The sequence below is a fragment of the Dermatophagoides pteronyssinus genome, unplaced genomic scaffold (assembly GCF_027571235.1).
Source record: "Dermatophagoides pteronyssinus isolate colony J.1.1.1.1 unplaced genomic scaffold, Derpt_VIB-CSIC_2022.12 sq0024, whole genome shotgun sequence".
NCBI classification, from domain to species: Eukaryota; Metazoa; Arthropoda; class Arachnida; order Sarcoptiformes; family Pyroglyphidae; genus Dermatophagoides; species Dermatophagoides pteronyssinus.
The window spans coordinates 161,389-184,909 of record NW_027461548.1 but is presented as its reverse complement, the minus strand read 5'-3'; the positions used below and the strand labels follow the sequence as shown (position 1 = coordinate 184,909).

The window sequence follows — 23,521 nt, the reverse complement described above, 5'->3', positions numbered from 1 at the left end:
TTATTTTGACAAATGAAAATGTAATTTGTAAACAAAAAGTTCGGTAAATTAATTTTAAATCGAATTCTTTCCGAACAAAAAAAAATTACAAGAATGATTCGAATTTTATTATAAAATAAATGTAGAAAAAAACATTTACAAAATGTTTTTACTACAAATCTTGATGATGATTATCATTTGGATGAATATTGTAGTAATGATCGATGGTAGTAATTCAATCATTGTGCATCGATTTAATCTAAATCAAACCAAATGGTTCGATGTACGATATCCATATAAAGCCATTTATGGTTTACCAAATTCATTGAAATGTCAACAATCAATCTATGAACGATTCGATCAATGTGAAAAAACATCACAATCGGATTGGAAAATTACTATTGATGAATATGTAAGTTATTCAAACAAATATATAATGGATGATTTTTTATTATTTAACCCTTTTTTTGTCTACAGTTTTATGAAACAAGAAAATTTTGTTGTTTCATTTGGCAAACAATGAATTGTGAAATTGATATCGCTAAACAATGTAATCAAATTTATTCACAAAGACTTGAAAAGAATACAATAAAAACATATCAAACATTATGCAATCATATTGGTTATGGTTATAAAGGTTGGTCATGTTGGTGGACAGAAGAACGAAAAATTTTTGTCATGACTATAGTTGGTATTGTTATGATATTCCTAATGATATTATGTACAGTTATTGCTTTAAAACAACATGGAAATTATCAATTACAAAACAAAGTAATAGAAGAAGAGTAAGTAATCATTAATTATTCTGTTTTTTTTTGTAAACGAAAAAAATTTTGTTTTTTGTTTTTCAAAAAAAAAGAATTCCAACCATAAAAGAAATTGGAAATCCAACAAATTTCAAATATAGATTGCATTTGGGTCAACATAGACCACATAAATGTATAAAGGTTAAACCATTTCTTGAAACAAGATTTGGAGAATTTATAATAAACATACCTGATGAATGGTATGGTGGTTATCCACCGCCCACAATATCATCACCATCACCGCCACCATCGTCACCTGTATCAACAATACCACATTCAATGACACATATTGAACAAACGATTCATGCAAATGCACTTCGTGATGCATTAATAAAATTAAAAACATTATAAAAATAATAATAATTTTAATAATAATAATAATCTAAACACAATAATAATAATAACAAATATCCTCAATGATAATTTACAACAAAAAATAAAAAACAAACAATAAATCAGATTTTAAATTTGTAATTTGTAATTAATTATTATTTGTTGAGAATCAATAATAAATTAATAATTAAAAACTTTCAAATGTTATTCGATGATTGTGTGTTCAATAAAATATAAGAATGGAATTTGAATTCTGTAAATTGAATTACAAATTTCCAGCAAAAAAAATTACAATAATTATTGAATTTTATTATAAATTTAATGATGTAAAAAAAATATTTAAAATGATTTAGTTAGTAATTTTTACTTATTTGAGAAAGTAAAAATGTTTAAACTACAATTATTATTGATGATGATGATTATCATTATGATGAATATTGTAGTTATGATCGATGGTAGTCGTTCATTCATTTTGCATGGTTATAATCCAAATCAAACCGAATGGTTCACAATACGATATCCATATAAAAACATTTATGGTTTGCCAAATTCATTAAATTGTCATCAATCAATCTATGAAGAATTTGATGAATGTGAACAATCATCACATAAAGATTGGCAAATTACTATTGATGAATATGTAAGTTGTTCACAAACAAACACACAAAAAGATATAATGGATGATTTGATAATTTATTTAACCCATTCTTGTCATCAGTTTTATGAAACAAAAAAATTTTGTTGTTTTATTTGGCAAACAATGAATTGTGAAATTGATAAAGCAAAAAAATGTAATAAAATTTATTCCTTAGAAATTGAATTTAATACAAGAAAAACATATCAAACATTTTGCGATCATATTGGTTATGGTCATGGAAGTTGGACATGTTGGTGGACAGAAAAACGAATAATTACTGTCAGTAGTGTAGTTGGAGCTGCATTGGTAATTCTTACGATATTTTGTATAGCTTACGGGTTATATAAATATAATAATCGTTCAAAAAATAAAGTAGAGTAAGTATTTTAATCATTATGTTTGATGTATTATAATTCTCAAATTCTTCTCAAATCCAAAATGATTTGTAATAGTGAACAAATGAATTTTACAAAATTAAAAAGATCATCATCATTATCATCAACAAAAACAATAACACCATCATCACCACCACCACCATCATCAACAAAAATGGGTGGTCAACAAATAGCAAAAACAGCATCATCATCAATGAGATCATCGTCAGGATCATCGAAAGGATCAAATACAATAAAATCAACATCAACAACAGCAACAATATTAACAGAATCACCATCAACAATAGGTGATGGTCAACAAATAGCAAAAACAGCATCATCAATAAGACCATCATCATCGGGATTAAGATCATCGTCAGGATCAAATTCAACATCAAATACAATAAAATCAACATCAACAACAACAACAACAATATTATCTGATCCACCACCACCACCACCACCGACAACAACAACAAATATAGTACCACAATCAATAACAAAGACAAGATTATCATCACCAGCAATAATAACAACAAATGATTATTCTACAATACCAATAAATAATATAAATCAAACAAATAATAATCAGAATAATAATAATAATAATGGTGGTATAGTACATGCTACATTACATTATGTTGTTAGTAATGATTCATTAAATTTTGAAGAAATACCATTAACATCAACACCAACATTACCATCATCATCATCTCGATCAATAGCATCATCAACAGAAACGGAAAAAAATCCAAAATATATTCCTAAACGAAGACTATCACATCCATTTAATATTATATCAGATGAAGATTATTATGCTGAATGTTGGTTAGAAACTCAATCGGATAGTGGTATAGCACCATTTAGATATAAACAATTTAGACAATCAAATATATTGAATGTTGGTGGTGGTGGTGAATCATCAACGTCAGCCGCAATACCACCACCGCCACCACCACCACCTTCATCACAAGCAACAGTACCAACGCCCACATTGACAGATATTCAAAAAATAATACAACAAAATTATATTAATACAGCATTACAAGATTTTAAACCATTTTAAAATCGATCAATTCAAATTATCAAATTAATTAGGAAAATTCAATTACCACAATCATCATCATCATCGAAAATATAAATAATCAACACAAAATTCATCTGATAAATAATGGATAATCAATCAAGTTTTCAACGAATACGAAAATTTATTTAACATGAAATAAATTATCGTTTTAATAAAAAAAAACCTCTAAAGCTAATTTAGTGTTAAATGTTGAAACAATAACGATTTTTTTAAAATCCTCTTCAATTCAATCTTCATTAACATCAAAAAAAATGACAAATATTTATAAAAATGAAATGATATTTATTTAATAAAAAAAAAATAATTTGAAAATGATACATATCGTGTACAAATTAAAGTTCAAGATTTATTTACATTATTTTTTATTCATTCATTTATTACAAAATAGTATATTTATATAAAAAAGATTTTTTTTAAAACAATAGTATTGTAATTAAATTGTAATTTGTTGAATAATAAAAATTAATTACAAATTTGTGGATGTAAATTTTTAATATGTCTATTTAGATGTTCTTTTTGACGAAATCTGCGATGACAATATTGACAGCCGAATGGTCTTTCATCTGTATGAATAAGTTTATGGCGTTCAAGTTTTGATTTACATACAAATGTTTTGGAACAAATATTACATTGATGTTTTATCTTTCCATCATTATTATCATCATCATTAGTGGTATGCATTAGGCGAATATGATTATGTAATTTTTTCTTTAAATCAAATCTATATTCACATTTATTACATTTGTATGGTATATCAGAAGAATGGAAACGACCAATATGTTTTTGTAAATGAAATAGTCGTGCAGCTGCATACTGACATTTATCACATTTGTACGGTTTTTCACCAGTATGAATAAGTATATGTCTATCAAGATAAGATTTCCATCGAAAACGATAACCACAAATATTACAAACATATTTACGATTTGATTGATGTATTTGTTGATGACGTAACAATTGATTGGATGTATCGAATTTAATTGAACATTTGGAACAGGAAAGTTTTTCAATAGCATCATTATCATCATGGTCATCAACATTTTCATTATCATCAGTTTCGGTCATCATATTCAATGATTCCAAATCATTGTTTATCTCATTCGATTCGTTGTTTTCAGCAATATCATCATCATCATCATCATCACTTTTATCTGATGGAAAATATTCCGAAATTGTTGTCGATGAATCAGTATCGGAATCGTTAGTGGTGACACATGTAAAATATTCCGACATTGTTGATTGATCATTATTGTTTTGAACACTGGATTCTTGTTCTTGTTCTTCTACTTCAGCTATATCCAATGATAAATGAAATTTAAATTCCGATTCGATTAAATTATTATTGTTTTCATTAAAATTCGATGATGATTGATTTTGATCGATTAAATTTTCCATTTTTTTTGAAAAATCATTAAATTTTGTTTTAATTTCATCGAAATTATCATCTTCCATTTGATCCAAATCATTTAATAATGTTTGTTTGAATTTGTTGAATTCATTTTCCATTTCGGTTAACATTGAATTATCTTCTTCTTCTTCTTCATGATTGGATCGATTATTATTATCGATATTCGTTGATAATGAATTTGATGACGAAAACATGATTTACAAAAAAAAAAAGATTTCAAAATATTCAAAATTGTAATGTAATATTGCACCAAAATAAGACGAAAAAATGAAAAATAAAAGTTGACAAAAAAAAAAACACGCGACACTTCTTGCTAAACGATTACAAGTGACAATGATCGATGATCGATGACAAATGATCAAGACTAAAAAAAAATACCAAAATTGTCAACTCTTACTTTCTCTTGTGTGTAACACGAATTGAATAGTGCGCGTGATCAAGAAACGATATGCTAGAATTTTTACCCTTTTTTTGGTTGTTGACTTCAATCTTATATGGGACAAAATAGTAGTTTTGTTTATACCAAACGTTTTTTCTTTCGTTCCATTCTCCTGTATATGTGTTGAAAAAAATTATGGCATTGTTAAAGGTCATAAAAAATCATTTTAAAGTTTGCCTGTGTGTGCGTGTCTGATAAGATTGTTTATATTTTTATCACTTTCCTCAAACAAACAAAAGGAATTTTACAAAAAAAAATTAATCCTTTGTTTACGACCAGAAAAAAACAAAAAAAAATCAACAAGTCTTTGTTTTCATGGTCAAAATTTTTTTTCTGGTTATTGAATTTTCATTTTCATTTTTTCTGTTAGATTCTTGATTTTGGGTATTTTCCTTTTGTATTCGTAAACTGAAAATGTACGATGGTTCAAAAGCGTCACCAAGGATCTAGTCAAATTAAATCGCCAACGCAGCCAGGGACCGGTAGAAACAAATCGTTGGAGAAGCTATGGACCTCAACGGATCGTTAAACTTTATTGATTGATTGATTTGAAACTGAAAATGTAATCAAAATTCAGTGGTAAATATTGGACGATTACAATCAACAATGAGAAAAACGGTTACAACATTGAGAAAATTGTTTTCAATCAACCAAAATTTTATGATGATACATATCGTGTAAATGAAAATTCAAGATTTTTTTAAGATATTATTTTTTATTCATTTATTTATTACAGATTATTATTATTTATAAAAAAGATTTTTAAAAAAATATTATCATTAAATTGTAATTTGTTAATAATAAAAATTAATTACAAATTTGTGGATGCAATTTTTTCATATGATTTTGAAGATGATGTTTACGACGAAACCTTCGCTGACAATATTGACAACCGAATGGTCTTTCATCTGTATGAATAAGTTTATGGCGTTCAAAATCACATTTCCGTACAAATGTTTTGGAACAAATATTACATGAATGTTTTCTCTTTTCATCATTAGTGGTATGCATTAGGCGAATATGATTATTTAATTTTTTCTTTGAATCAAATCTATATTCACATTTTTTACATTTGTATTGCATACCAGAAGAATGGAAACGACCAATATGTCTTTGTAAAGTACCTTGTTGTGTTGCTGCATATTCACATTTATCACATTTGTAAGGTTTTTCACCCGTATGTACACGGTTATGTTTTTGTAAATTAGGTTGTTGTGTTGTTGCATAATGACATTGATCACATCTGAATGGTTTTTCACCAGTATGGATACGTTGATGTCGATCAAGTTCATATTTTCTTTTAAAACGATAACAACAAATATGACAAATATGTTTTCGATTTGGTCGATGTGTTCGTTGATGACGTAACAATTGTAGTGGTGTATCGAATTCAAATGAACATTTGGAACAGGAAAGTTTTTCGATATCATCATTATCATCATTATCATTATGGTCATCAAAATTTTCATTATCATCATCAACATCAGTTTCGGTCATCATATTCAATGATTCTAGATCATTGTTTATCTCATTAGATAGATTTGAAGTCGATTCGTTGTTTCCTGCAATATTTTCCGCAATATCATCATCATCATCATCATCATCATCATCATCATCATCATCATCATCATCATCATCATCATCATCATCATCATCATCATCATCATCACTTTTATCTGATGGAAAATATTCCAAAATTGTTGTCGATGAATCAGTATCGGAATCATTTGTGGTGACACAGGTAGAATATTCCGACATTGTTGATTGATCATTATTGTTTGGAACACCTGCAGAATTTGATACTTGCTCTTGTTCTTGTTCTTCATCTTCTACTTCAACGATATCGATTAAATTATTATTGTTTTCATTAAAATTCGATGATGATTGATTATGATTTTGATTGATTAAATTTTCCATTTTTTTTGAAAAATCATTAAATTTTTTTTTAATTTCATCGAAATTATCATCTTCCATTTGATCCAAATCATTTAATAATGTTTGTTTGAATTTGTTGAATTCATTTTCGATTGTATCCATTTCGGTTAACATTAAATTATCTTCTTCTTCTTGATTAGATCGATTATCATCATCGATATTCGTTGATGATGAATTTGATGACGAAAACATGATTTACAAAAAAAAAAAGATTTCAAAATATTCAAAATTGTAATATTGCACCAAAATAAGACGAAAAATAAGAAAAATAAAAGTTGACAAAAAAAAAAACACGCGACAGTTCTTGCTAAACGATTACAAGTGACAATGATCGATGATCGATGACAAATGATCAAAACAAAAAAAAAATACCAAAATTGTCAACTCTTTCTTTCTCTTGTGGGTAACACGAATTGAAATAGTGCGCATGATCAAGAAACAATATGCTAGAATTTTTACCCTTTTTTTTGGTTGTTGACTTCAATCCTATAGGATTAGACAAAATAGTGGTTTTGTTTATACCAAACGTTTTTTCTTTCGTTCCCTTCTCCTGTATATGTGTTGAAAAAAATTATGGCATGGTTATTAACGGTCATAAAAATCATTTTAAAGTTTGCCTGTGTGTGTGTGTGTCTGATAAGATTGTTTATGATATTTTTATCACTTTCCTCAAACAAACAAAAGGAATTTTACAACAACAAAAAAATTAATCCTTTGTTTGTGACCAAGAAAATCAACAAACCAAAATCAACAAGTTTTTGTTTTCATGGTCAAAATTTTTTTTTCTGTTAGATTTTTGGTTTTGATATTTTCCTTTTGTATTCGTTAACTGAAAATGCAATCAAAATTCAGTGGTCAATATCGGACGATTACAATCAACAATCGAAAAAAACGGTTACAACATTGAGAAAAAATTGCTTTCAATCAACCAAAATTGATGAAAATTTGAAAATGATACATATCGTGTAAATGAAAATTCAAGATTTTTTTTAAAGATATTATTTTATTCATTTATTTATTACAGATTATTATTTATAAAAAAATATTATCATTAAATTGTAATTTGTTAATAATAATTAATTACAAATTTGTGGATGTAAATTTTTGATATGTCTATTTAGATCATCTTTACGATGAAATCTGCGATGACAATATTGACAACCGAATGATCTTTCATCTGTATGAATAAGTTTATGGCGTTCAAGATGAGATTTCCTTACAAATGTTTTGGAACAAATATTACATTGATGTTTGTTTTGCCCATTATTATCATCATCATTAGTAGTATGCATTAGGCGAATATGATTATTTAATTTTTTCTCTGAATCAAATCTATATTCACATTTATTACATTTGTATTGCATATCAGAAGAATGGAAACGACCAATATGTCTTTGTAAATTGGATTTGTTTGAAGTTGAAAATTGACATTGATCACATTTGTACGGTTTTTCACCTGTATGTACATGCTTATGTTTTTGTAAATGATCTTTTCTTGCAGTCGTATATCGACATTGATCACATTTGTACGGTTTTTCACCTGTATGTACACGGATATGTTTTAGAAAATTGGATTTGTCTGAAGTTGCATAGTGACATTTATTACATTTATATGGTTTATCACCAGTATGAATAAGTATATGTCTATCAAGATTAGATTTACAAAGAAAACGATAATCACAAATATGACAAACATATTTACGATTTGATTGATGTATTTGTTGATGACTTAACAATTGATTGGATGTATCGAATTTAATTGAACATTCGGGACAGGAAAGTTTTTCGATATCATCATGGTCATCAACATCTTCATTATCATCATCACTGTTATCGGGTGAAAAATATTCCAAAATCGTTGATGAATCAGTATCAGAATCATTATTACTGACACAGGAAAAATATTCCGAAATTGTTGAATCATCATTATCATTTGAAACAAAAGTAGAATCGGAATCTACATCTTTTTCATCTTCATCGGACAAAAAATCAATATCCAATAGCAAATTGTTTTGTTGTTCTGAATCATCATCATCATAATCGATTTGATTTTGTTCAATGTCAATTAAATCCAATGATAAATTATGATGACCAAATAATTTATCCAATTTTTGTGAAAAATTTAAAAGTTTTGATTCAGCTTGATCTAATTGATTCACCATTTGATCGAATTTATTTAATTTATCCAAGTTTGATGATAATGATCCAATAAGTTTGATTAATTGATTATCAATTTCTTCACATTGTGCTAACATTGAATTTGCTTCTTCATTGGATTGATTATTATCATCGATATTCGTTGATGATGAATTTGATGGATACATTTTTTTTTCGATGACAAATGAAGTAAATAGATGAAACAGAGAAAAAAAATTTTGAAAAAATCGCGAGAAATCACAACAACAACAAGTTGTCACTTTGAACAATGAAAGATGAACGACATGAACAATGATGATATGACCTGATATTTATACACAAGTTGAACCAAACATGCTAAATCGACCAGTGTTTAAGCCATATATGACTTAGTAGTTTACGCGCGCGTTACGATATGAATTGTGCGCATGATCAAGGAAATGAGTATACATCAAGAATTTTTATTGAAATGCCATAACGTTATAAAAACGAAAGAGTTTTATGCATGCCTTATTATTATTATCAAAATATTTTGGTTTATTTGCAAATAGAATGTGGTCAACAAGGTCTAAATGAAAGTGATAAAGAAAAGAAACGTTAACACAACAACATCCTGCCTACATGCAAAAAAGATTTGTTCATGATAAAGATAACAAGTAGCAAAAAATAAACAGAATTTACCGAGAAAAACAAAAATTTCAAACATTAAAATAATAAATCAAAATAACAGTAGCCTGCAGGCCATTTCTATATCAAAAATCAATATCTAATAAAATAAACATATAACAAACAAAAACAGATGTGACGTTCAAACGGTAAGATCAAATTACAACCAGAACAAGAATTCCAGCAAGTTGACGATATCAAAAAAAAACAAAAACAATTCGAAGGTCGAATTAAATAAACAAATTCACACAAATTTTTCAACAAAAAAAACATTCACTTAAAAACCGAAAACCTTCAAATTTTTTTTTTTGTCCAATAGCCTAGGAATATCAACAAAAAAAAAATCAATATAATGAAATTTTGAAATGAATGAATTTTATTGATACAAGATTTTAAAAAAAAAAAAAAAAGTTTTCCAGATACAAATGTTCAAGATAAATTTTCGCGCGTTTTGGTTTTTATTTCGATTTTCATTTTTTTTTTAAGAAACACTAACGCCATCTATCGTCAAAGTTTAGTAGTTTAAGAAAATATTTTCAATTTTTTTTTGTTTTTGAATCTTGATTTGAAAAAAATCAATTGAATCGATCATTATGAATCGAACTTTTCATATGATTTTGAAGATGATCTTTACGACGAAATCTGCGATGACAATATTGACAACAGAATTGCTTTTCATCTGTATGAATAAGTTTATGGCGTTCAAGTTTTGATTTACATACAAATGTTTTGGAACAAATATTACATTGATGTTTTCTCTTTCCATCATTATTATCATCATTAGTGGTATGCATAAGGCGAATATGATTATTTAATTTTTTCTCTGAATCAAATCTATATTCACATTTATTACATTTGTATTGCATATCAGAAGAATGGAAACGACCAATATGTTTTTGTAAATTAGATTTGTTTGAAGTTGCATACTGACATTTATCACATTTGTACGGTTTATCACCTGTATGTACACGGATATGTTTTTTTAAATCTGATTGGTCTACAGTTGAATATCGACATTGATCACACTTGTATCCTTTATCACCTGAATGTATACGTCGATGTCGATCAAGATGAGATTTTCTTTTAAAACGATAACCACAAATATAACAAATATGTTTACGATTTGGTTGATGTGTTCGGTGATGACGTAATAATTCATTTGATGAATCAAATTTAAATGAACATTTGGAACAAGAAAGTTTTTCGATATTATCATGATCATCAACATTATCATTAATATTAATTTTCTTTTTTTGATTAATTTTCATTGATTTTAAATAATAATTCGATGGATTATCATTCGATTTTTTATTTGTTGAAATTCTTGTCAAAAGTGGTCGAAAAGTATCAAAATTTTCATTTGTTTCACTGTTGTTGTTGTCCGAATGATCATTATCATTATCATCTAGTGAAAAATATTCCGAAATGATTGATGAATCATCTTCGATTGTTAACAAGATGGAATTGGATTCTTCTACTTCATCTTCTTGTTCTTCGGACAATGAATTTAGGAATTTCGATGAATTCATTGATTGTTCCAAATCATCATCATTATTGATTGATCGATTTTTTTCGTTTTCATTAAAATTCGATGAATGATGATGATTATGATAATGTTCGATGATTTTATCCAATTTTTTTGTAAAATCATCAACTTTTGTTTCCATTTGATCTAATCTGGATAATATCATTTGATAATTATGATGATCGTTATCATTAATAATTTTATCCAATTCGATATTTGGTGTGGTTCGTATCTAATGGAATAATAAAGATAATTAATGAATGAAATAAAAATAAAATATTACCATTGAAATATTTGTTGGAAATGATAGAGAATTTTCGCTGTTGTTGTTTGAATTTGAATATTTGGCGATGATTGCATCATATTTATCCGTTCGCAATGATTGAATAAATTTGATTAAATGATTCTCAATTTCATCCAATTCGATTAACTTTAAATTATCATCATCATCATTTAGTGATCGATTATCATAATCATCGGTATCCATCGATAATAAACTAGACGAAAACATTTTTGTTTTAGAAAATAGAAATACTTTTCAAAAACGAAAAACATCAAAATAAAGGAAATACTCACAAAGTGATGAAACCAGAAATACTTTCGACAAAACAAAACAAATCGATCGTTTTATACACTGAAAGTTCAATAATGAAAAACTTGATATTTTTTCGGCAACGTATTAACCCCAAACAATTTTTTTTCATCATATATGATTCGATTATTGGTGATGGTTAAAAAAATGTTTGAGTCGTCCTACACCATCCATATCCATTGAAACGAAAACAAAAAAAAAAATTTTGTTGTTGTTTTTTTTTCGAAACAAAGTGTTAAGATGTTTTTTTGTTTTGTTTTTAAAATAAATAAATAAATATTATCATTATTATGATGATAATGATGTGTGATTCCAGAGAAAAAGAAAAAAACATCGAAAACGAAAAAAAAGGATTATAAAAAAGATGTTCGAAGTTGATGATGATGGCCAATTCACAAATGTTTTTTTTTTCGGTAGAAAAAAATAAACATTTTTTTTGTTTAATGTTTTCTAAAAATACATTGATTTTTTCTGCTTGTTTGTTTATTTATTTTATTTTTTACCACAAAAAACAATGAAATTTAAAAAAAACCAGATAAAAAATTTCTTCAAAAAGTGATGATCATAATAATCGATTCTATCGATTATTATTATTATGATGTTAAATTTTTTTCGAATGTTTTGCGGTTGTTGCTTATCATTTGATAAAATCCGATAAAGTTATTGTTTCTTTTTCGATTCAAGTTTTCTTGGACAATTTCATCAATCAAAATTACCTATTAAAGTAAAAAAAAATTTATCAACTAATAATGATTGATTAAATTGAGAATCGGTCATTTTTTACGGTTAAAAACAACCGAACCATATCCGAAATTGAGCAATAATAAAAACAAAAACAAAAAAAAATCCAAATTTAGAATCATATTAAATATATTTTTCAAAGGTAGGAACAACAACAACCGAAAAAAACCGGTATCGATTGATTGGAATTAACATTATTTCTTTTTTTTATTTCTTTTTCTTTTGATTAAATAGAGAGGAGAAGTCGTGATCATCTTGGAAATGATGATGATGATTATAAATTACGCATAAATTACGTTTATTAAATTGCCAAAAAAAACAAAAAGAATGAAAATTGATGAAATTGAAAGTTTTTTCCGTTTCCAAGTTTTTCGTTTCGAATTAATTTTCAGCCAATCTTGCATGCAATAATAAACAAGCAAGTAAATTTTCACCCGGTCCAAAATGATCTAAATTATTGATCATAATTTTGGCATTATAATCTCCCTGTTTCAAAAATTCATCGATTAATTTAATTCAAAGAAACAAAAAACCAAAAACTTACCGATGCCATTTGTGCTAAAAAACCTTTAAATCTTTCAAATGGTACTGTTATTCGGCTATTTTCCAAACTAAAATTACCAGCTTTTATTGGACAACTACATGGACGATTATTTTTCTTCAAAAATGGACATATTATATCATTCAACCATGTATCAAATATATCACATAATTTAATTGTACATGAACCAAATGTTCCATCTAAACAAGGTATAGTTATATTATAAGAATCTTCATCTTGATAATGTAATGTTTTATTCAGAACAATAATCAATTCAACATTGGTCGGTAAATCTTCGATGATGGAAAAATCACCAGTAACAAATATTTCTTTCGTTTTGGATAATATTAATGGTTTTGGTTGAAAATCTAATCGATTAAACCGTACGGTTTGACCACCACAATCTGACCAATGAAAATCATCATCACCTGAAACTATAATTAGATAACAAGATAAAATTAATAATAATTTATTGTAAAGAATATTTGTTGAAAACATTTTTTTTTGCAGAACACAACCACACAAAGCCAAAATTTAGAAATATTTGATTAATCAATCAATTGATTGATCGATCAATTGTTATTTATATTATCATCTATGTGTGTGTTCTTTAATTGTTGTTATTGCTTTCGGCATAACACTTAAAGCAATCAAAATCAAATATTATTACCTATGGTCGTCGAAATAGTTTTTGCACAACAAAAATTTCTCATTGATGATGATGATTAACTTTTTTTTAAGATATTGATATTGATTTGTGTGTGGTTGAGCCAACTAATCATTAAATTTTTTTTCTTTGATTACATTTGGATCAAATTATCGCGAAAGATTTTTGAAAAAAAATTTAAACACAGACAGTGAAAATCCTGAGTGAAAAAACGTGACGAATTATACCTGTTGATTTGTTTGTTGTTTTAGATTTTTGGTCATTTGGATGTCCATTCGAATAATCGATTATATCGAATAAAATATCGACCATCACTTATTTATCCGGTTTTTTACAAAGAAAATTCTTTTTGATATCAATTTAAAAAAAGTAAAAGTTTTTCCAGAAAAAGAAAGAAATTTCAATTTACCAGATATGAAAAGTTTGATTGATTGATAAATATCATATCTGAAAAACATGAATGGATGAAAGAATGGTGGTTAGGAAGGAGAAAAAAAACAAGGTGCAATTATTATTATGCCAGTGTATCTCTTGTATTATCTCTTGATTTTGGTTTTGATAACGGTGTGTATTTATTATTGATCAATGAAAGAAAAAAAAACATACCTGAAAAACGAAATGATTACTTATTGATGATGATCATCATCATTGTAATAATAGATTTTCTTTCTTTTATCATCATTATTATCTTTGAGAAAATGATTGACATGATGATGATGCTTGTTGCTTGTTGTTGTTGTTGGTGATGATTGAAATGATGATAAATATGGGATAATTTTTTCTTTGATTATTGGGTTGTGTTGTTCAATAAGGTGGATTCATCATCACCTAAAAAAAAAGTTTTTTTTGAAAGAAAAAAAATTGATTACTTTCTGGAAAATTTCTCAATCAAAAAAATACCTGTTTTTAGCAATCAAAACAAAAAAAAAAATTCATTATGAAATGATCCAAATAGGTTAAAAACTATTGTTCTTCGAAAAAACAAAAGAAAATCAATAAGTTTTTGTTATGGTCAAGATTTTTCTTCTGTTTTATAATTGTCCATCATAATAATCAAGTTCGATGGTTTATTATAACAGGGATAATAACGATGATGATGATCATCATCATTGTACTATTGACCGAGATTCGGTGAAAATCGAAAAACAAAAAATTAGAAAAAAAAAACTTTTTCTTTCATCAACACCCGAAAAGTATGTCTAGTGTAATTATCATCATCATCATCGTCATTATTTCGATGAAATGAATTTAAAAATAAATATTTTTTTCATTCGTTCATTTAACAATGATCAAACAAGGATGGAGGGGATTTTTTTTATAATGATGATGATGATGATTATCGATTTCGGGATAAATTTTTTTTTCGTACATAAGTTTCAATTTAATTTTATGGAATTTTTTTAAACTCAAGTTTTCTTTTCACCAAAAATACTTGATTTTTTTTTTTGTTTTCAAATGGCCTAAAGGTCAGGATTAAAATCTGAAATGAAATGAAAAGATTAGCATAAAGATTATGTTAATGAAATGAAAAACTTGATCTTGTCCTGTTCTTATCTGTTTTTGTCTTGTCAATTTTTTTTAAATATTGAAATTTGAAGAAATTCCATTGAAAATTCAATTTGACAGTTGATTGATTGAATTTGAATAATTTTTTCATTGTGTCATATTCGATAAGAAAAAACAAAACAAAAAACAGGAACATTTTTTCTGGTTTGACATTTCCGAATCCGGGTTTTTTTTCTAAAATGAATAAAAAAAATATATGTCATGGTTCAATTGATAATATCAATCGGCTATTTCAATCTATATGGCTATTGTCTGGTTGTTGTTTTTTGTCTATTTTCACATCCAATTGTTTGGATATTATTTAAATGGCTATTATTAAATCAAAATCAAAACAAACATATCAGATATTTTTGTTGAAAAAACAAAAAAACTCACGATTGATTCAAGTAGATTTACTTTTTACCGAAAAGATTTTTCCTTTCTCTGAATGAATGAATGAATACAATTAGCGTTTTGAAAATTGAAAATTGAAAACAACAACAACAACAAAAACATACCTGGCCGGCCACCTGTGTAGTGTTTGTTTTAATTTTTCCTACAACAGTTAACTTTGTTTGCATGTGAAAATTGTTTTTTAGTTTTAGCATCTTTTCTGTTTTTGTTTTTCGCTGTTGTCATTTAAAATCATCATCATCATTGTTGTTGTTGTTGTCAATTGTTATCACATTTCATGTTTTTCGTTTTCACCACCATCACCACCGTTACATCTTCAACTAGACAAGACAAATCTAAATCCAAAATTATCCCATTATATTTCTCTTCTTTAACGAAACAAAAAAAAATCTGGAAGTCACTAACCTAATGTCATTTATGGTGATGATAATCAGGGTCGAATTAAAGTTTGGACAAGATAATGGCGGTGGTGGTGGTGATGGCGATGGTAATGGTGAAAATCTTGGTCAACATAATCTTGATAAGGGAATTTTTCTTCTAGTTTACCTCTCATCATCATCATCATCATCATTATCAGCAGGCGAATCCCGTTTTTCAGAGAAAAAAAAACTTGAAAAAATAAATTCACTTGATGATGATATGATTGACGTTTAGAGAAAAAGAAAAGAAACTGAAAATTAAAAGCAAAAAAATTACTTACTTTACTTAAAAAAAACATGGTGCAAGATGTCGAATTAGGCGGATAGTGAGAGAAAGTTTCCAGAAAATCTGGACCAGAAAAAAATGTATGAAGAAAATTTTTTTTTTTTTTGATGGAAACATATTTTTCTTTTTGGGTTGTTCGAAGAGAATTAACCAAAAATGAATGGCCAAAATGAAAGTGAGATAAACAAACACATAAAGATAGAGAAAGCGAAAGAGAAACAGATATTGGACACTGGTCATCATCGTTAATGATAAAGATGATGATCAGGAGAGAAGTTTTCATTTTCATCTTTGATTTTTTCTTCATCGTTTCACAAATTCTTTTATCATTTTTATGGTTTTTTTTCTTCTTGGTTTATCGATGTGTCGGTTTATCTGGTCATCATTGAACTGATCGTCATTGTGATTCGTAAACATTGTTTTGTTCCAATCAATCATCGATGCGTGAATTTTTTTCGGTTTTTGTTTTTGTTTTTTAGAAACCAAAAAAAAAAAAAAAAAAAAATGACAAAATAAACATTCGAAATTCGTGCGTGTTCGATTTTTTTCTTTCTTCTGAGGTGTTCTGTTCATAAACAAAGTGTCCCGAATGATGTGAATTCCGTTTCGGATTTTTTTTGATCTTCTTTTTTCAGTTTTAGTTTTTCATTTCAATCTTTTTTTTTGCCAAAAAATTGTTTTAAATATTTTCAAAAAAATGTTAACTAGTCTTTTGAAATTAAATGCAGCAATACCGGCATTATTGCCTGCATTTATGTTTATGTATTTACATCGAATCCGTCATGAAACACCATTTGTTCGTGATGAATTTTTACGTGAATATGATTATATTGTTGGTAAGTTTTTTTCTTCATTTGCAAATCGGATCAAAATTTATTCAAATTTTCCCAAAGTTGGTGCCGGTTCAGCTGGTCCTGTTGTTGCAAATCGTTTATCCGAAGATCCACGTATAAAAGTCTTATTATTAGAAGCTGGTGGTCATGAAGTTTATCAAACAGAAATACCCGTTTTAGCAGCACGTTTACAACTTTCTGAATATGATTGGCAATATAAAACTGTACCGCAAAAATATGCCTGTCAAGGAATGATTGAAAATCGTTCAAATTGGCCACGTGGAAAAATTCTTGGTGGTTGTTCATCAATTAATTATATGCTTTATGTACGTGGTAATACAAAAGATTATGATCTTTGGGAAAAATGGGGTAATTATGGTTGGGGTTGGAATGATGTTTTCTATTATTTCATTAAATCGGAAGATAATCGTGATCCAGCAATTCTAAAGAATGGTTATCATGGTAATTTTTTTAATTCTTAATGTTTTGATTTTCTGATGTTTTATTATGTGTGTTTTGTTTTTTTCCCTTCATTCAAACAAGGTTTCAATGGACCATTAACAGTATCAACAACACATTATACAACAGCAATTGGTGGTGCATTTCTTGAAGCCGGTAAATTGTTTGGTTTTCCAAACATTGATATAAATGGCCCGAGACAAACTGGATTTGCTATACCACAAGGTACTGTACGTCGTGGTGCACGTTGTTCAACAGCCAAAGCATTTATCCGTGATTATCGTGAACGTGAAAATCTTCATACAGTTATTTATGCACATGTAACTAGGATATTATTTAATGAACATAAACGTGCTATTGCTGTAAAATTTGATCGAAAAGGTTTGGATTATATTGTTTATGCACGTCGTGAAATTATTCTATCAGCTGGTGCTATAAATTCACCACAATTATTAATGTTATCTGGTATTGGACCACGTTGGGATCTGGAACAACTTGGTATACCGGTAATTTCAGATTTACCTGGTGTTGGTGAAAATCTTCAAGATCATATTGGTGTTGGTGGTATGCAATTTCATATTGATTCACCGGTTTCCGTAGTTCAACCTCGAATGTATGTTGCAAAATCATTTACACAATGGATTACATTAGGTATTGGTCCATTAACAATGTTGGGTGGATTAGATGGCTTAGGTTTTATTAGTACAAAATATGCAAATGCAAGTGATGATTGGCCTGATGTTGAATTGCATTTTATACCATCATGTCCATCATCTGATGGTGGTGAATCTGTTCGTAAAGCAATGAATCTTAAAAATGAACTATTTCAACATGTTTATGAACCATTTTTGTATGATGATTCATTTGCATATTATCCTGTTTTGTTACGTCCACGTTCAGTTGGTTGGATGAAATTACGTTCTGCTAATCCATATGATCAACCTATTATTCAGCCAAATTGTAAGTTTCGTTTGAATTTTGTTTTAAAAAATTCATATATGATAATGATTGTTTATCACTTGACAGATTTCAAAGATCCATACGATGTTAAAGTATTAGTTGAATCATTAAAATTAAGTTTAAAAATGGCCCTATCAAAACCATTTCAAAAATTTAATGTCCGACCATGGCAACGTAAATGGTATGGTTGTGAAAAATATCGTTGGTTTAGTGATGAATATTTTGAATGTTTAACACGGTCATATTCGGCAACAATTTATCATCCAGTCGGTACGGCTAAAATGGGTCCACCTGATGATCCAATGGCTGTTGTTGATCCACAATTACGTGTTTATGGTGTAAAAGGATTACGTGTTATTGATGCATCAATTATGCCTAAAATTGTATCGGGTAATACAAATGCACCGATTATTATGATTGGTGAAAAAGGTGCTGATCTTATTAAAGGTCATCTTTATCCACCTGTCAATGTTCGACCGGGTTATGCCAGAATACCAGAATATTTAAAAAATCCTGAAACTGAAAAAAATGCTATCGGTGGTCCATTAAGTAAAATTGGACATTTATTTGGAAAATTTAATTTTCTTAAACTTGGCTAAATGAAAAAAAACCTGAAAATTCAAAAAACAACTGAAGAACAAGCAATTATCCTCAAGTATGTTCCTATCTCTGATGATCTCTTTCGGCAGCCAAAAAAAAACAAGAAAATCTTCACAACGACGATGACAAATTGAAATTTGGAATGAAATGAATGAAGGGCGACTCTTTTCAAAATCTTTGAAATGTTTTAAGGTAAGTTTTTTAACCACCACGCATATGTCAACTAATTTTTTGTTTTCGAAACTTTTTCTTTTTAAAAAAACTATTGGACAGGATGATTTACCAAAACTAAACTAAGGCCAAAAATGTGTTTATTTATTTATAAACGTCATTGAACTTTATTTATCAAACTTTGATATTTTTGTTTTGGAAAAAAAGTCAATGTTAAAACTATCAAATCATCATTATCATCATCCTCATCATTCATCAATCCAGCAGCAGTCTGGTCATCATGTCGGAATCCTGTTTTTTAATTTTATTTATTTTTCATCCAATTTTAACTTATTTCGGACGTCCCAATTAATTTCTCATCACCTTTATCATTATCATCATTATCGTCGTGTGTACTGAATAACAAATATGAACTACTTTTTTTTCCTTTCTCGTCGTCGTTGTTGTTGTTGTTGTTAATCCGTTATTCCCTCCTTGGTAATCATAATCATGGTTAAAAATATGATCAATTTCAGCGACAACTGAACGATAAGAAACACACCTCAATTCAATAACAAATTATGGCTTTCGGGTATGTTTTTTCTTTTTTTTTTTGTTGTTTTTTCGTTTTCGTTCGATAATGGATTAATTTTTTAAATTTCTTTTTTAGAAATAATTCGAGAAAAAAGTTCGACGAAAAAATCAACAACAATGATTTCTTCGATTAGTTATAAAGACGATATTTTTGTAATTTAAATATTTGGTTGGAATTATTTTTCGATTGGGAATTGATTGGTTTGTTTTTTTTTCTTTTGCTTATTCCTTTTATAAATGGCCACTACTTCGACTACAAATACTACAGCAACAGGAACAGGAGCAACAGTAACAAATGGTGATAAAAAAGATAATGAAATTGATATTGATCCAAAATCAAAAGCTGTATTTTTAAAAAAAGGTTATGAAATTCTTTATAAAATTGGTAGCGGTGCATTTGGACAGGTAAGAGACAAAATTTTTAATTAATTAATGATTAATCATTAAGTATTTTCTTCTCGTTAATTTATTTCATACAGGTATATATGGCACGTAATTTTAAAAATGAAATGGATTGTGCTGTGAAAGTATTAGATTTAGGTTCAATGTCGAAAAAAGTATGTGAAAAATTTTTACCACGTGAATTATCGGCTTTGATGGAAGTAAAACATCCATATGCAATACGTGTTTATGATATAATCCGTTCGAATCATCGTATCTATATATTTATGGAATATGCTGGTAATGGTGATCTGACATCATATGTTAAAAAAAATAAATGCTTAAAAGAACCATTAGCTTGTTTATGGTTTACACAAGTATCGGAAGCTGTTAATTATTTACATACTGAAATACATATGGCACATCGTGATATCAAATTAGATAATATTTTATTGGATAAAAATTTTAATTGTAAATTAACTGATTTTGGTTTTGTTAATTTAATTATGGATGAAACCGATATTAATGATGTTGTTAGTCAAACATTTTGTGGTACATTACCATATTATTCACCACAATTAGCATCAAAAAAACCATATAATCCATTTAAGGCTGATGTTTGGGCAATGGGCATTGTATTATATGCAATGTTACATAATCGTTTTCCATATCATTTTAAAGATGTTAAAAAAATGGTTAAAGAACAATTAGATTATCCCGGTTTTATTAGATCACGTTTTTCATTAGAATTATCAAGACCAGCACAGGATCTGTTTTTATTAATATTTCATCCAAATGATTCTATTCGAATATCGATGACTGAAGTATTAGCACAAGAATGGGTATCAAAAAAAGGAAAATGTGAATGTGAATGATGTATGAATGAATGACATTTACACATCAATTTTCGTCCATCTGCCTCAACAAAACACACCTTGCATTTTTTTCAAAATTTTTTTGATTTTTGATTTTTTTGAACCAATTTTCTTCTCATTTAGTTTTTTTTGTTGTAAAATAAATAAAAAATATAAATTTTTTTTCAAAAATCCATATTTCGATGTGTTTTAAACCATACGTGTAACAAGAAAAAATAATGTTATCGTTTGAAATAAAACGGCCAAAATTGTATCATTTTTAATAACATTATCGTTGATCAATGAAAAACCAACAATTTGACTATTGATTAGGTCTAATGTTTGCATAATCTTTTTTTCAGGTTTCAGGCATCCAGGATATTCATAAATAAATAGAACAAAGGAGTAAAAATCATTAATTTTATTTAGGAAAAATGTCTTTGGAAACTTACTTTGAATTTTGTCGACAAATCAATTCGTCGAAAATGTCGACCAAATAATGAATAATATTGTTTATGGCTGAAATAATTTTGTTTAAATAATTTGGCTGCATTCATTGTCAGAATACTGACAACAAATATTGATTGTATGGAAAATGTAAAGAAAAATATTTTCAATGACAGCATTGTTTTGGTCATTATTGTTACATAGAATGCATTACAAAACAAAGAGATATACACTAAAAATGTAAATGATAAATATTTTGACCAGAAATTATTGATTAAACGAATTTCGGTGAAAAGACGTGATTGATGATAAAAATGACGTCGAAATGGTATAATAACGATCATTGATTTTCTGTCAAAAATATTGATTAGTTTTTTAATGATCATTCCGTTCTTCCTTGTATACAGACCTTGATTGTCGTGATTTACGAAATCGTTTCAGAAATTGTTGATTTGTACCTAATTTTTTAATCAATATCAAACAATTTAAGTGAAAATAGGCAAAAAAATTTGTTGTATAAAGAAGGCCATAATAAGCCCAAACGGAGGTGAAAAATGCTAGATTAAAATTATAAAATGAATACCATAGATATGAATAATTAAAAAGCCAGAAATTATTTCGATATGGATCAATACTGAAGAGAAACATTGTTGACATCAAGAACAATATAATCGGTACGGAAATTAATACAAATGTTTGCATACGAAATTGTTGCCGAATCTGTTGACTAATTCGATCAATCGACCGAGAATTCAATCCTAAACAATGAGCAAAATTTGAATTTGATTCCAATGATGGTTTTTGTTGTTGTTGTTGTCGTGATTGTTGATGACAATAATCCAAATATAATTGTAATCTTTGTTTTTTATTATCAACGATATTTAAAAATGGATCATAAATTTGATGACAATATGCAATTAATAAACGAAAAAAGTGATAATATTTTAAACGACTGAATATCCATAAAAGATAAAGACATTGTTCAGCACCAAAATGTAATGCAACCATTTCAGGATGTAAACGATTAATATGAAGCAAATGAAAAACTGAACCGGTTATTGTTGTTACAATATGATGATCATAACGAAATAAACACATAAAAACAGCACGAATAAATGCTATCGGAAACAAAGTGAATATAAACAGAGAATTAAAATTAAAAAATCGACGAAAATAATTATTTGGATTGTTTTGGTTGTTATCATTTTCTATTAACATTTCTATTTTCATTCGTGTTATTCGATTAACAATACAAGGTGGAAATAGTGGAACAATAGACATTCGAAATGGATAATTTAATATTCGAATTAATAAATTATTTTGTTGACTCAAATCGAACCAATTTGATGATGATGATGATAAATTTTGATGATCATTTTCGTTGATTATTGTTGTTGTTGTCGTCGTTGTTGTCATTGGATAGTGTGATAATCGTTTTGATGATAATGCTTTTAGCAAAACATTTCGAATATTATCCATTGTTTTTATTTGATTCATTTTTTGTTTCATTCGAACAAATATCAAAATGAATATTCCAGGTGAAATAAAATGTGAATCAAAAAAGATTTTCTTTTTCTTTTTCGCTTTACGGAAATATTCTTTTCCCTTTCGTTCAAGTTCAAGGCAAGTTTGGCTTTGTTAAAAAATAAAAATATTTTTACAAAGAAATAAATCAATTTTTTTTCTTGATCTAGAATCATCACCATGATATTA

At 27.5% G+C, this 23,521-nt stretch overlaps 10 protein-coding genes and 2 long non-coding RNA genes across 13 annotated transcripts; 5 read left to right on the top strand and 7 right to left on the bottom strand.

Moving 5' to 3' along the window:
* The first annotated feature begins 142 nt into the window (after positions 1-142).
* On the top strand, positions 143-1,196 carry LOC113794881 (uncharacterized). The gene is made up of 3 exons (XM_027345030.2): positions 143-391; positions 457-764; positions 839-1,196. The coding sequence occupies exons 1-3, from the start codon at positions 143-145 to the stop codon at positions 1,134-1,136; spliced, it is 855 nt and encodes a 284-aa protein (XP_027200831.2). The 3' UTR covers positions 1,137-1,196.
* A 287-nt stretch (positions 1,197-1,483) lies between these two features.
* On the top strand, positions 1,484-3,487 carry LOC113794876 (uncharacterized). Its single transcript, XM_027345025.2, has 3 exons — positions 1,484-1,758; positions 1,837-2,132; positions 2,208-3,487. The coding sequence occupies exons 1-3, from the start codon at positions 1,504-1,506 to the stop codon at positions 3,193-3,195; spliced, it is 1,539 nt and encodes a 512-aa protein (XP_027200826.2). The 5' UTR covers positions 1,484-1,503; the 3' UTR covers positions 3,196-3,487.
* Positions 3,488-3,542: 55 nt separating this feature from the next.
* LOC142645825 (uncharacterized) lies at positions 3,543-5,050 on the bottom strand. The gene has a single exon (XM_075823207.1). It carries the CDS (start codon positions 4,816-4,818, stop codon positions 3,679-3,681), a length of 1,140 nt encoding a protein of 379 aa, XP_075679322.1. The 5' UTR covers positions 4,819-5,050; the 3' UTR covers positions 3,543-3,678.
* Positions 5,051-5,803: 753 nt separating this feature from the next.
* LOC142645824 (uncharacterized) lies at positions 5,804-7,486 on the bottom strand. Its single transcript, XM_075823204.1, has one exon. The coding sequence runs from the start codon at positions 7,188-7,190 to the stop codon at positions 5,871-5,873; it is 1,320 nt and encodes a 439-aa protein (XP_075679319.1). The 5' UTR covers positions 7,191-7,486; the 3' UTR covers positions 5,804-5,870.
* A 573-nt stretch (positions 7,487-8,059) lies between these two features.
* LOC113794884 (uncharacterized) lies at positions 8,060-9,495 on the bottom strand. The gene has a single exon (XM_075823205.1). The coding sequence runs from the start codon at positions 9,320-9,322 to the stop codon at positions 8,075-8,077; it is 1,248 nt and encodes a 415-aa protein (XP_075679320.1). The 5' UTR covers positions 9,323-9,495; the 3' UTR covers positions 8,060-8,074.
* Positions 9,496-10,224: 729 nt separating this feature from the next.
* On the bottom strand, positions 10,225-12,171 carry LOC113794878 (uncharacterized). The gene is made up of 3 exons (XM_075823201.1): positions 11,902-12,171; positions 11,609-11,822; positions 10,225-11,557 (listed from the first exon to the last, which is right to left on the bottom strand). Exons 1-3 carry the CDS (start codon positions 12,030-12,032, stop codon positions 10,376-10,378), a joined length of 1,527 nt encoding a protein of 508 aa, XP_075679316.1. The 5' UTR covers positions 12,033-12,171; the 3' UTR covers positions 10,225-10,375.
* A 512-nt stretch (positions 12,172-12,683) lies between these two features.
* On the top strand, positions 12,684-13,999 carry LOC142645832 (uncharacterized). Its single transcript, XR_012846868.1, has 3 exons — positions 12,684-12,800; positions 12,893-13,408; positions 13,461-13,999. It is a non-coding gene; the product is annotated as an uncharacterized LOC142645832 (long non-coding RNA).
* On the bottom strand, positions 12,837-14,197 carry LOC113794882 (ganglioside GM2 activator-like). 2 transcript variants are annotated; one of them, XM_027345032.2, is made up of 4 exons: positions 14,094-14,197; positions 13,870-13,993; positions 13,203-13,633; positions 12,837-13,144 (listed from the first exon to the last, which is right to left on the bottom strand). In XM_027345032.2, the coding sequence occupies exons 2-4, from the start codon at positions 13,910-13,912 to the stop codon at positions 13,040-13,042; spliced, it is 579 nt and encodes a 192-aa protein (XP_027200833.1). In that variant the 5' UTR covers positions 13,913-13,993; positions 14,094-14,197; the 3' UTR covers positions 12,837-13,039. The 2 variants fall into 2 exon arrangements, with proteins under 2 accessions (XP_027200833.1, XP_027200832.1); XM_027345031.2 differs by lacking the exons at positions 13,870-13,993; positions 14,094-14,197 and having other exon boundaries at positions 13,203-13,697.
* Positions 14,198-14,665: 468 nt separating this feature from the next.
* Positions 14,666-16,511, bottom strand: LOC142645833 (uncharacterized). Its single transcript, XR_012846869.1, has 5 exons — positions 16,231-16,511; positions 15,930-16,160; positions 15,808-15,855; positions 14,767-14,837; positions 14,666-14,694 (listed from the first exon to the last, which is right to left on the bottom strand). It is a non-coding gene; the product is annotated as an uncharacterized LOC142645833 (long non-coding RNA).
* Positions 16,512-16,663: 152 nt separating this feature from the next.
* On the top strand, positions 16,664-20,124 carry LOC113794875 (glucose dehydrogenase [FAD, quinone]-like). Its single transcript, XM_075823197.1, has 5 exons — positions 16,664-17,366; positions 17,424-17,825; positions 17,907-18,782; positions 18,849-19,574; positions 19,656-20,124. Exons 1-4 carry the CDS (start codon positions 17,228-17,230, stop codon positions 19,379-19,381), a joined length of 1,950 nt encoding a protein of 649 aa, XP_075679312.1. The 5' UTR covers positions 16,664-17,227; the 3' UTR covers positions 19,382-19,574; positions 19,656-20,124.
* Positions 19,996-23,408, bottom strand: LOC113794915 (uncharacterized). The gene is made up of 3 exons (XM_027345067.2): positions 22,218-23,408; positions 21,814-22,159; positions 19,996-21,712 (listed from the first exon to the last, which is right to left on the bottom strand). The coding sequence occupies exons 1-3, from the start codon at positions 23,315-23,317 to the stop codon at positions 21,572-21,574; spliced, it is 1,587 nt and encodes a 528-aa protein (XP_027200868.2). The 5' UTR covers positions 23,318-23,408; the 3' UTR covers positions 19,996-21,571.
* Positions 20,114-21,449, top strand: LOC113794916 (testis-specific serine/threonine-protein kinase 3-like). The gene is made up of 4 exons (XM_075823185.1): positions 20,114-20,124; positions 20,269-20,327; positions 20,395-20,531; positions 20,606-21,449. Exons 1-4 carry the CDS (start codon positions 20,114-20,116, stop codon positions 21,380-21,382), a joined length of 984 nt encoding a protein of 327 aa, XP_075679300.1. The 3' UTR covers positions 21,383-21,449.
* Positions 23,409-23,521: the final 113 nt, after the last annotated feature.